The sequence below is a fragment of the Rhinoderma darwinii genome, chromosome 4 (assembly GCF_050947455.1).
Source record: "Rhinoderma darwinii isolate aRhiDar2 chromosome 4, aRhiDar2.hap1, whole genome shotgun sequence".
NCBI classification, from domain to species: Eukaryota; Metazoa; Chordata; class Amphibia; order Anura; family Rhinodermatidae; genus Rhinoderma; species Rhinoderma darwinii.
In genome coordinates this window covers 375,717,508-375,730,124 of record NC_134690.1, presented here as the reverse complement: position 1 = coordinate 375,730,124, position 12,617 = coordinate 375,717,508, and the positions used below count along the sequence as shown (strand labels likewise).

Below are 12,617 nucleotides of genomic sequence, written 5' to 3'. Positions count from 1 at the left end.
GTTTTTTCAAATTTTAATAAAATGGTTAACGAGGGTTTTGTTGGGGATTTCTTATTTCAATAAAAAAGAATTGTCTTTTTTTAAACTTTATTAGTGCCTAGATAATGGCAGTTGGCTGATTGACAGCGTCCATTATTAAGGCGGTACTTAGTGTTAGCCGGTGCAGAGGCTAGCACTAACCACCCATTATTACCCCGGTATCCACCACCACCAGGGGTGCCGGGAAGAGCTTGGTACGATCCAGTACCCGACCATCTGTTGTGATGGTCGGGTATTGGGGCGGCCGTAGGCTGGTATTATGAGGCTGGGAAGGGCCAAAAACAGTGGACCTTCCCACCCTTGTAATGCTAGGCTGCTGCTGATGTGTTGTATCGGGCTGGTTATAAAAATGGGGGGGACCCCACGTCGTTTTTTTTTTTTTTAATTTAACAAATTTAACAATAGACGTTGGGTCCCCCACATTTTTAATAACCAGCCATATACAAGGCCGCAGCAGTCTGGCATTACATGGGTGGGAAGGGCCACTGGTTTTGTCCATTCCCAGGCTAATAACACTGTTGTATGTGGCTGGTTATGATAAATTGGGTGGAACCCCATGTCTTTTTTTAAAAAAAAATAAAATAAATAAATAATAAAAAAAAATGACGTGGGGTCCCCCCCACTTTTATAACCAGCCAGATACAACACAGCAGCAGCAGCCTAGCATTACAAGGGTGGGAAGGTCCACTGTTTTTGGCCCTTCCCAGCCTCATAATACCAGCCTGCGGCCGCCCCAGAGCCCGACCATCACAACAGATGGTCGGGTACTGGATTGTACCTGGCTCTTCCCGGCACCCCTGGTGGTGGTGGGTACCGGGGTAATAATGGTGGTTAGTGTTAGCCTCTGCACCGGCTAACACTAAGCCTCGCCTTACAGCGGCCATTACTAAAGTGGTAGTAATAAAATTTGAAAACAAAAAGACAGATATAGATAAAATATTTTATTGAAATAAAGCACCCCCAACACAACCCTCATTAACCATTTTATTGTAGAAAAAAAAACCGTCATCGAAGTAGTCCTCGAAACCGACGTAGTCCAAACACCAAACCTGTAAAAAAAAAAATAATGAAATAAAACATGTCGTAGGCTTAGATTCAGTTTAATGTGTGATACTGACTGTTATACCATGTATAGAAGCCTGCCGCGAAGTTGACTTTGATACAGGGCGCCAGCAGACAGTATCATACATGGCCATACAGACATATATACAAACAAACATACATGCAAACATACATACATGCATACATACATATATACAAACATACATATATACAAGCATGCACATATATACATGCAAACATACACACATATATACATACATACATGCAAACTATCATGCATACATGCATACACACACATGAAAACATACATACATACATACAAACATGCAAAGATACATACATACATACATACATACATACATACATATATACAAGCAAACATAAATACATGCAAACATAATTACATACATGCACATATATATAAACATACATGCAAACATACATGCAAAAATAAAAACATGCAAACATACATGACAACATACATACATACATTCAAATATATACATGCAAATATACATACAAACATGCACATATATACATACATGCCAACATACATGCACATATATACATACATACATGACAACATACATAGATGACAACATACATACATACATGCATACATACATACATACATAAAATGCAAACATACATACATACAAACATCCATTCATGCAAACATACATACATGCAAATATATACATGCAAATATACATGCACATATATACATACATGCCAACATACATACATACATGCAAATATACATACAAACATGCACATATATACATACATGCCAACATACATGCAAACATACATGCACATATATACATACATACATGACAACATACATACATACATGACAACATACATACATGCAAACATACATACATACATACATACATACAAACATACATTCATGCAAACATACATACATACATGCAAACATACATACATGCAAATATATACATGCAAATATACATACACACATGCACATATATACATACATGCCAACATACATACAAACATACTTGCAAATATATACATACATACATGACAACATACATACATACATGCAAACATACATACATACATACATGCAAACATACATACATACATACATACATACATACATACATGACAACATACATACATGGCAAAAAAATAATAATAATACGTTCATACTTACTTTCCTCCTGTCCGGCCTCCAGCGATGACGTTTCATCCATATTGCCGCTGCAGCCTGTGATTGGCTGCAGAGGCGGTCACGTGGGATGAAGCGTCATCCTGACGTGCGTGACCGCCACTACAGCCTGTGATTGGCTGCAGCGGCGAAAGGGATGAAACGTCATCGCTGGAGGCCGGACAGGAGGAAAGTAAGTACGAACGTATAATTGTTATTTTTTTATTACATTTAAATTGTATTTTCCGTGCGCCGAGCATGTACTGTCAAGGTTGCTGAAAGAGTTAGTGCAGCCCATTAACTCTATCAGCACCCTGGACAGTAGCATGCTCGGCGCACGGAAGTGACAGGTTCGGTCCGAACTAGTTCGGTCCGAATCAAACTTTTTTGTGAAATTCGGCGAACTAGCCGAACCGAACTTTTGAAAAGTTCGCTCATCTCTACTCAGAACGTCACATCCTGTGATGCAAAACAGGAGGCGCCATCTTAGAAGTGCACGCTAAACACGTTGCCTCAGTGACGTGTCCTAGCAATGGACGTTACTTCCGGTGTGACACCACGTGGAGACTGAATGCAGCGGCTTCCTGGAATACACGATACAGCGTGTGACGTCAGGAAGCTCGTCTCAAAGCATGACAATCAATACTGAGGTGAAAACAAAGCGGCCATAATTACCTTATGAATAGAAGTTAACCGGCTGACTTGTATCAAAGTGTAGACTCCATAAGCCAGGGTAACTATATACATGCCGAGAGACAGCCCAGAGAATGTATACAGCGATGTATAATCAGGGGCGAGGGACATAGACGTTCTCTGTATACAACCCAGAGTCTATGGTTTGTAAGAACATTCAGGAAATATATATAGCGCCACATGTTCTTCTTCTGGTCTCTATGAGCAGATATCAAAAACTGGAATGTCACATTTGGTGGAGTGGTCAGTGACTGAATTTTCTTTTTATTTTGCTTACGTATCAGTAGTGTCAGACTGGGGTGCCTTGAATACACCAGAATAAATTATTCTGTGGGTTTACTCTCCATCATGTGCACGGCCATTTTTAATTGTATTGTAATCTTTGTTGTTATTATAGCACACATAGGATATATCATTAGCACGGTCTAATAGGTTATTTGTGGATGATTCCATAAGAAATAGTCCCCATTGGCAGGTGATTGGCTTATCTTCTGCTGGACACTAGTGGGCCAGACTAGTGTCAGAACCTGACCTACAAGAGGATCCTCTGGTACTCTGCTGAACCAGTACAACCCTGGTTATTAGGCATTATGTAAAGGTGCTAAAGGGTGTTGGCTTGATTGCTGAAGAGAAGGAAGCCACTGGTCCCAGGATGAGAATAAAAAAGAAGACTAAAGTGATTTTTTGTATTTATTTTTTTAGGGAGTTTTTTTTTGGGTGGGGGTTAGGAAAGATTATGGGGACAGGGAACAATAAAGTTAGCTCCCTGCTTGAAGTGCTCCTTATTTCCTGAGCATACTCTTCTTCTTCTACTGCTTTTGGCCTATAGTTGGCATCCATGTTTGGTTTTCCAGGTGTGATGTGGACTCACATAACAATCGTCCATGAAGATATTTGTTCACAGTTGTTTCCAGCATAACTGGTGATAAAGCCATGCTGTCTATGGTGTTTGATGGAGCCACAAATGACAAGCCTTGGTATAGGAAGCAGGCCTGGTGCAGGATCTCTAGTTCCAGAAGAAGAGGTACATCCTTGATGGTATGAGTCATATATTGATAGAACTTTTTTTTTGCCTCCTGGGCATGCTCTTCTTCCTCTACTGCTATTGGCCTATAGTTGCCATCCACGTTTTATTTTCCAGGCGTGATGTGGACTCACATAACAACTATCCATGAAGATATTTGCCCACAGTTGTTTCCAGCATAACTGGTGATAAAGCCATGCTGTCTATGGTGTTTGATGGAGCCACAAATGAAAAGCCTTGGTGTAGGACGCAGGCCTGGTGCAGGATCTCTAGTTCCAGAAGAAGAGGTAAATCCTTGATGGTATGAGTCGTACGTATATTGATAGAACTTTTTTTTTTTTGGCTCCTGGGCATGCTCTTCTTCCTCTACTGCTATTGGCCTATCGTTGGCATCCATGTTTTATTTTCCAGGCGTGATGTGGACTCACATAACAACTGTCCATGAAGATATGTGTCCACAGTTGTTGCCAGCATAACTGGTGATAAAGCCATGCTGTCTATGGTGTTTGATGGAGCCACAAATGAAAAGCCTTGGTATAGGATGCAGGCCTGGTGCAGAGGTTTTAGTACCAGAAGAAGAGGCGCATTATTGATGGTATTCTGTGAATATTAATAATTAGAATGAATTTAGTGTAATAAATAACATTTATATTTTATACTGTATATTTAATAATTGAAAACATTGCATATGATAATTTTGATAGATTATATCCCAGTTGGAAAAAGTCAAAACAAAATAAATGGTGCAAATTATACTTTTTCCTTTGCTCCTTTCTTATTATTTTTTTAATACTGACTTTAAGCTTAAAAAGTTCCTCCAATGACCGTGAGAGACATGTCCTCTACCAGAAATTTAACACGGATACAGCCTGGAGAGCAGATTGTCTGGTTACCTATAGATGTGTCCTCCCTTACTTTTCCTTTAATTGCATTGTGTTATACAATTTGTTATGATACCAATTCAATACAATCTCGCGCCATCAGTAAAAAAACGGGGTTTTTTTACATGGGAGTCTACGGACAACAGATGGCTAACAGATGACTCTGATAGCTACCATCTGTCAGCCATCCACAGCTCATGGCTTACTATGTTAAAAAAGTATACGTTTAACATATATGTTTTGTTACTGGATGGTGTCATATATGTTTTTTTAACATGGGAGTCTATGGGCTCAAATGGTTGATGGATGGTATCGTTCTGAGGCATCTTTCAGAGGTATATACGTTTGTTTAACATCTTGGGTTATGTCGGATTTAGAGGGAAAGTCAGGGAGGACACATCTGTCAGTAACTATATGTCGTCAGAAGCCTTTCCTGCAAAGCCCCTTGGTGTATAATCTTGCTAAACAACTTTAATCATGAAGAACATAGATACTTACATTTGATAACGGAAGGAGCAGATCGCTTCCGTTTGATAGAACATCCACTATTGAGTCTCTGCATTGGTTTTTGATGGTTTATTCCAGATGCTGTTCTTTTGGCTGCACTGCAGTTCTCTCTGAATGTCTGTGAGTATGGAGTGTGATGACTGGTAGATGGCATGTCCTCATTTTCGGTGGTGTTCATTAAGAGCAGTCTGCCCCCACAGAAACGGCAATGTGCTCTCTCGTCTTTAAGACTTGTGAAACGTCCCACTCTATGGAGACAGAAAGTGGTTAGCAGACAGGAATTGGTCAGGAATACCAGACATTATAAGATGGACATGGATTTATACTTATATTATATGGCCATTTCATAAAAGATTGCTTGATAACCGAATGGAAGATGCCTCAATGTGTTTGAGTGAAGACAGTATATACCTATAGATTTACTTTCCTCTGTATATTCTAACATAAAAATAAATATCTAAATATGGAGGCCAAAAACACCAGACCCTACTGTCATGGATGCCAAAACCATGTCATTGCTTCATAAATATGGCATTTATGTCAATTCCATTTCTTAATGCAATTACTCCCAAAAATTGGCATTTATTGATAAATTACCTAAGTCTGCTATAGTGTAGAAAAAAAGTATAATGACAGCTCTGCTGAATCTGTAGTAAATGGCCAAAGATACATAATACCAAAAGTATCAGTCTGAAGTCATTCTATAATTTGTGAGTCTTTATAGGTACATGAAAATGAAATATCAACTTACCGGTTAAGACACCATTCGCACACGTAGTTGAATTTATAATTGATGTCATAGGTGTGGTATATGTTCACCGGTGGTAGCTCAGGGTGGACACGGGTGACACTTTGAGCATAGGACTTCCACAATTTGCCATGTCCATCTTTTTGCACTCCATTGATGAGCCAGCAGGCAGCATGACACATTTCGTGTATTAATGCATCTCTAACGCGATCTAAAGATAAAAAAAATAATATAATTTCAATAGGTATTAAAAGATTTTCTATCAAATATTGACATTCGAAAGCAGTCGTCATTTTTTTTTTTTTACATATTATGAAACTTACCTGCAGAGTCACAGACTTTTTCAGAGATCTCAATCTTGGAATATTGATTTACATCCCCCTGTACATTACAACACCGAGCAGATGTCGCAGTCAGTCTTTTACTCCAGGTTATTTGTAATTTATCAGGAAGCTAAAGGAGCAGTTGGAAAAATAAAAAACATTAAGATCTATCAAGCACAGAGCTAAATGCAGTCACATCTCCGAGCTGCTTAAATGTCTCGGTTGTGACTTACTTCCCATCTGAGTTTTTTACAACCTTCTGAAACCAAAGCTAATACACGGTGACTGTGTGATGAGCAGATTTTACCTATAATGATATCTAAAAATCACTTGAAAGACATTTTTCTTCCAAAATCAAGACAATATAGTTAAATCTCATAAATCTTCGTCCATGCATGGTAGGCCTCTTGCACAGATTACAGGGATTTTTAAACAGAAGTAGCTACATCTCTGGCCAAACTAATAGAGGCTTCTGGAGATTTGTGGAAATGGTCAGAGATTTACAGTAGTGTGTCCTATAGCACTTTCTCTTGGAAATCATTGGAGAATCGACTCATAGCTTTTGTAGACAATAATACGTCATAAGATAAATTTAAGTGGAATACACCTTTAAGTTGGCTATAGTTAATGTGGAAAATGCAAAACAAAATACATTGGTTACAGCCATGATGGAGCTTCTATGCCCTCTATTTGTATTGGGAACTCCAGATTTCTTCCATATGCTAAAGAAAAGGTCGGATTTGTCCATCGGAGTATCAGTAGATCCTCCGGTAGGGCTAGACACAAGGGATAACTCTTCTCTACCTCTAAGAAATATCATGAAGAGAGTTCACAATGAGAAAACGTACGTCTGCATGTGTAACCCAGAGATTGACAATACGATACCTGGTTGTTAAACACGGTCTGGTTGTATAGCTTGTACAGTCGTGTTACCAGCTCCTGTTTGGTCGCCTGGAACTGACTCATGTAAGGGGATGTGGATGATGTTATGTCCTCGATAAAACAGTTATGGATGTTACATTTAGGTCTCCTGAAAGAAATAAAAGATCATATATCGAACTTTGATCACCTAATAGAGGGACAATATGAGTAACTGTTGTATCTGCCATAGGGGTATGACATATAGCAGCCATAGATTCTGACAGGGGGAAGCTTGGCAACAAAGTACACCTCCCCTACGGAAACATGAATCTGCATATAACTCACCTTTCCTCTGAAGTGGGGTCCTCAAGATATTCAACAGGGTCTTTATCTGTATAGAAATATGCAGCAGTGAAAATCTTTTCCAAAATGTAAGATAGAATCAACATTGGAAGGTTTATATTAACCCCTTAAAGGCCATGTATACCTTTGAACCCCAATTTATTTGTTTTAGGTGATTTAAAAATGTACTTTAATTAAAAAAAATGTTTACGATCAAACTTCTATGTATCCTCTATACATAAAAGCTGTATCTTTTGTCAAAGCCGCGGCCGTCTTGTCATCTGAACTGACGGCTCGGCTGAAAGCTGGTCCTGTGTGTCTCTGATGCAGGATCCAGCAATCTAAGTTTAGTTGTCATGTCCACCCTCCCTCTGCCTAACCAACTAGATGCCGGGATCAAAGTTATCTCAGTCACAGTCAGGTACCCACGGAGATCGCATGGACACAGATACTATGCCTGCACACAATGGCGTACATGTATGTCGTTCTGCGGCAACTACACCCTGCAGGTGACATATATTTACATCATTCTGTGTTAAATGGCTAAAGAGGCATTTTAATTAAACGTAACAAATGAGAAAACGTACATAAATAATAATGTCTACAGGTAGGGTAGTAGCTACTTACAGGGGCTCTTGATCAATAAAAGGTTATCTGCCACTAGGAAGGACCTCTGTAAAGCTGTAATATAGACAAGCTTGCAGGGGCACTTGCACCCTACCCCCTGATATGCTGATCTTGGTGTGAAATCTAGCATGTGTTCATTGTAAACAGTACATACTAGCGGCAGTAAGCACTAGCAAGACTATGTCTAGATGTATTCCCATCCTGGCTCCAGATCATCACTTTATTAGACTATTTTAGCTCTTCTCTATTCTGGCACGTTGAAGAGGCCATGATTGTAGGGGATGTGTCTCAGTGACTGACTCCATTTTAAGTTTTAAGCAAGAATATGAATAAACATGGCTAGTATAAGAAACTAATAAGAGAATAGGATTCCCAGCAGATAGACCCTTTGGCTTTCACTACACATCACTGGGAAGGACCTCTGTAAAGCTGTAATATAGACAAGCTTGCAGGGGCACTTGCACCCTACCCCCTGATATGCTGATCTTGGTGTGAAATGTAGCATGTGTTTAATGTAAATGGCGCATACTAGCGTCAGAAGTGCTAGCAAGACTATGTGTAGGTGTATCACCATCCGGTAGGCTTTGTGGCATTCTACTTTTGCATTTTGGCCCATGATCATCACTTTTTTGGGTCATTTTAGCTCTTCTCTATTCTGGCACCTTGAAGAGGCCATGATTGTAGGGGATGTGTCTCAGTGACTGACTCCATTTTAAGTTTTAAGCAAGAATATGAATAAACATGGCTAGTATAAGAAACTAATAAGAGAATAGGATTCCCAGCAGATAGACCTTTGGCTTTCACTACACATCAAAATATATTTTACAAGTCTGGTTACACTTTGATGTCATTGATGTTGTACTTAAATTGATGTCGTCCATAGAAAAGTTATTGGCACTGACCCGTGACAGCAGTTGTTGGTGTTATTATTACGCAGTCATCGTCATCGCTGTCACTGACCACTGGAGATTCCCACTGCTTAGAGGCATCAGTAGCTTCTGTATCAGAAGTCCTGAGTCCTGAGAATAACAGAGAAATGAACAATGTACTATGTCCAATAACATAAATCTAGATTGTATCTATAAAACACAGCAAATGACATCTTACTTTTGCGAATTGGTGTTTCCTCGCTTCTAAAATCATCATCATCATCATCAGAAATCACAATGACATTGTTGGATCTGTAGAAATAAATATAGACATATAATGAGTGGGGAAAATTCTAATATTAGGACCTCAAAACTCGTATTAACTGGATAAAATTGTCAATAGCAGTAGATCAGGGAATATAAAGTAATACAGAGCCCACAAGCCACCAGGATCTTATATGAAGCCTGGATAATGGACGCTGGTTGTCCTCAATAGAAATGTCTCCTAATGGGACCTGAGTTCAGCATTGGAGAAGATGTGTTATTATCCTACCTGTAGATGTCATTGCTTGATGATGGTAGCGGTGTATTTATATCTGATAAAGAAAGGTAACATTTATATATTAGCTTTTCATCATGAATAATAGCACTTATTAAAAGAAAATAAACAGGGCTTAATGGCGTTGTCCGGGATCAAGTAAAACAGGCCAAGAGGGAAAATGGCGGAAAATAATAAAAAAAAGCCACTGGCCTCAGCGGTGGCTGCCGTGGTTACTTGTGTCGTCGTGATGACATGTAGCTCAGCAATCAAAGACTAGTGGGGACCAGCGGGGACCAGCGGGGACCAGCGGGGGATTCAAAAGGTAAGTAATGCTTCTTTTATTATTTGGTGCTATCCCTTGGCCTTCTTATTTTTAATTCCAGACAAACCCCTTTAACACACATCCCAGTCTACCAAGAAATCCTGGTCTTGGTCTCTAGATGATCACTGAGACATCTTATTCTAAATCTCATCCATTGTAAAAAGTGAAGTATCATATAATGAATAGGAGATTTTCCAATATGTCCCTTTTAATGTGTTTTAGACTTCGCCCAACAAGTAGGCCACACTTCAAAGAGAATCTGTCACCAGCTATATGCTGCTCTATCTAAGGACAGTATAAAGTAGTGCCAGAGACCCTGATTCCAACTCTGTATTACTTACTTGTTAATGATCAGTAGTTTTTATAAAAAAATCACTTTTTCTCCTGCAGGCTGTATTCATGAGCGGCAGCTACTAGCCCCGCCCACCAGCTGCTGATTGACAGCTTTCTCCCATACTGTGCATAGGGAGAACTACCTGCCAATCAGCAGTGGGTAGGCGGGGCTAGGCCTCAGCTCATGAATATCGAGGACTACATAGCGCACGCTAAGTAATCCTCAATATTCATGAGCTGCAGTAATCACAATACTACCAAGTTTTACAGAGATCCGGGGTGGGTGGGTATATCCCTGTATAACCAGGCTGGGAAAGTTTGCTGATTTACTCTGTGAGTAATGCCTGTTATTCATCTTTCCCAGAAAGATATTCAGTAATAAATGTGAAGTCCCGCTTTTGAGTTTAACAAGAAATATGACTAGATCCCGGTCCAGGGGCCCAGACTGCAGAATAGTGATCGTGAAGACTGAATAGTGGGATTTATAACTGGATATTTTGATTCTTGTAGAGTGACATATCAGTGTACAGAGACTGTAGTGAATAGGAGCGCAGTACCTGGTTGGCGGGGTGTTAGCCCGGTATTGAAACCACCTTCCTGTTCTTGATTTGGAAGTCTTGGTTTCTTTCTGGGACGAGGCTAAAAAAAGAAAAGGAGCAATCCAATGTATGCACGACAAACAGCAGAGCAGCGTACATAATATACAGAACGATCACTAGAAATGAGTAACTAATAGTAACTAATAGCCACTAATACAGGATGTCACTTTTCATCTTCCCTCTCTCTGTACTAGAAGTATATGAGTAAGTTATGGCTGAGGGCACGGCATTACATCAGGTTAGGAATGATCATATTTTATGTTTTTGGTAACCTTGTAACCGAGGTGTAACTTGAAGTTCCTGAGTCTCAATGCAAAATCTGTAACTGGACCCCCCATCTATCATGTGCCATTTATAATACAGGTGTCTTCTTATGTGGCAGGGGTTCTTCTGTGACTATGACAGTAACTTCACACCACTTATAGATACACCCCTGCCCTATAAAATAATATGTATTGGTGGCCTAGCATGCAGGGCTTAAATATATTTTGGGAAGTTGTAAGGCAAGCTATGGTGGCGCTGGAGGGGAACTAAACACTTGCTGCTGGGTTCCCCCATAAATTATAGCTGATCGCTGGAAGTCCCAGCAGAAGAACCCCCTGTACATAGCTTATCTGTAGGGGATCCAGACATAGCACTCACTGTAGTTCCCAACTAGTTATAGCTCCCCCGACAATAGAATAGTACCACTTATCTCCTACAATGTATTGATAAGAACCTGGTATACAAGGTCTACTATTTTTATGGACTGTCCATGTATTCATGGATGGTTGGCAAGTGCATTTCATATACAAGCTAGCAGCAGAAAGACATGGGGCACTTGGCCCAGTCCAAAATAGTGGCATTTTAGGGAAGTGGCGGCTCACCTGATGTAAATCCTCGTCACTACTAACGTCCTCTGAATCGGACAGAACAATGATGCGTTCAAAACGCTTTTTTTTAGCCATTTTCACAATGACAGCAAATCACAATCCTCACTCTATAACGCCTTCAATCACCCTCAGTGGGATTATCTATAACGTGGCATTTAGAACTGTCTGTTATATTGTGACATCATCAACATGACATTGATATTGTGACTTCATTATAGGAACATCCCTAGATGTGTCATGTGACATTGATATTCTGATACTATTACATATATGTTATTATATGAATATATATATACATATATATATATATATAGTTATAAATCTCTATCTATCTATCTATCTATCTATCTATCTATCTATCTATCTATCTATCTATCTATCTATCTATCTATCTATCTATCCATCCATCCATCCATCCATCCATCCATCCATCCATCCATCCATCCATCCATCTATCCATCTATCTATCTATCTATCTATCTATATATATCGTCACAGAACCTTACTCAAGCTGTCAGCTGGAAGTCCTTGTGCCGTTATTCTGTTCTATGGTATATATATATATATATATATATATATATATATATATATATATGTAGCCAAATAGGATCCAGCAGCACTGGTATTGTTTGGGTGAAAGCCAAGGGGTGCAGACCAAAATCGCAATAATGTCCGGCACAAAAAATAGGCAGCACTCCGTTCATATAAAGGTGAAAGAAGAGGGTACTTTATTGTCCCATAAGTAGAGCTCCTTCCTCTGGAGCCTTTCTTAAGCTTGAGAAAGGCTCCAGAGGAAG

The 12,617-nt window shown here is 39.5% G+C and overlaps 1 protein-coding gene across 1 annotated transcript; it reads right to left on the bottom strand.

Moving 5' to 3' along the window:
* Positions 1-3,677: 3,677 nt before the first annotated feature.
* Positions 3,678-11,935, bottom strand: LOC142761369 (germ cell nuclear acidic protein-like). The gene is made up of 11 exons (XM_075864555.1): positions 11,815-11,935; positions 10,907-10,988; positions 9,707-9,749; positions 9,392-9,465; positions 9,187-9,303; positions 7,661-7,706; positions 7,340-7,484; positions 6,455-6,584; positions 6,135-6,342; positions 5,375-5,631; positions 3,678-4,595 (listed from the first exon to the last, which is right to left on the bottom strand). Coding segments are annotated over exons 1-11 (1,185 nt in total). The 5' UTR covers positions 11,896-11,935; the 3' UTR covers positions 3,678-4,593.
* Positions 11,936-12,617: the final 682 nt, after the last annotated feature.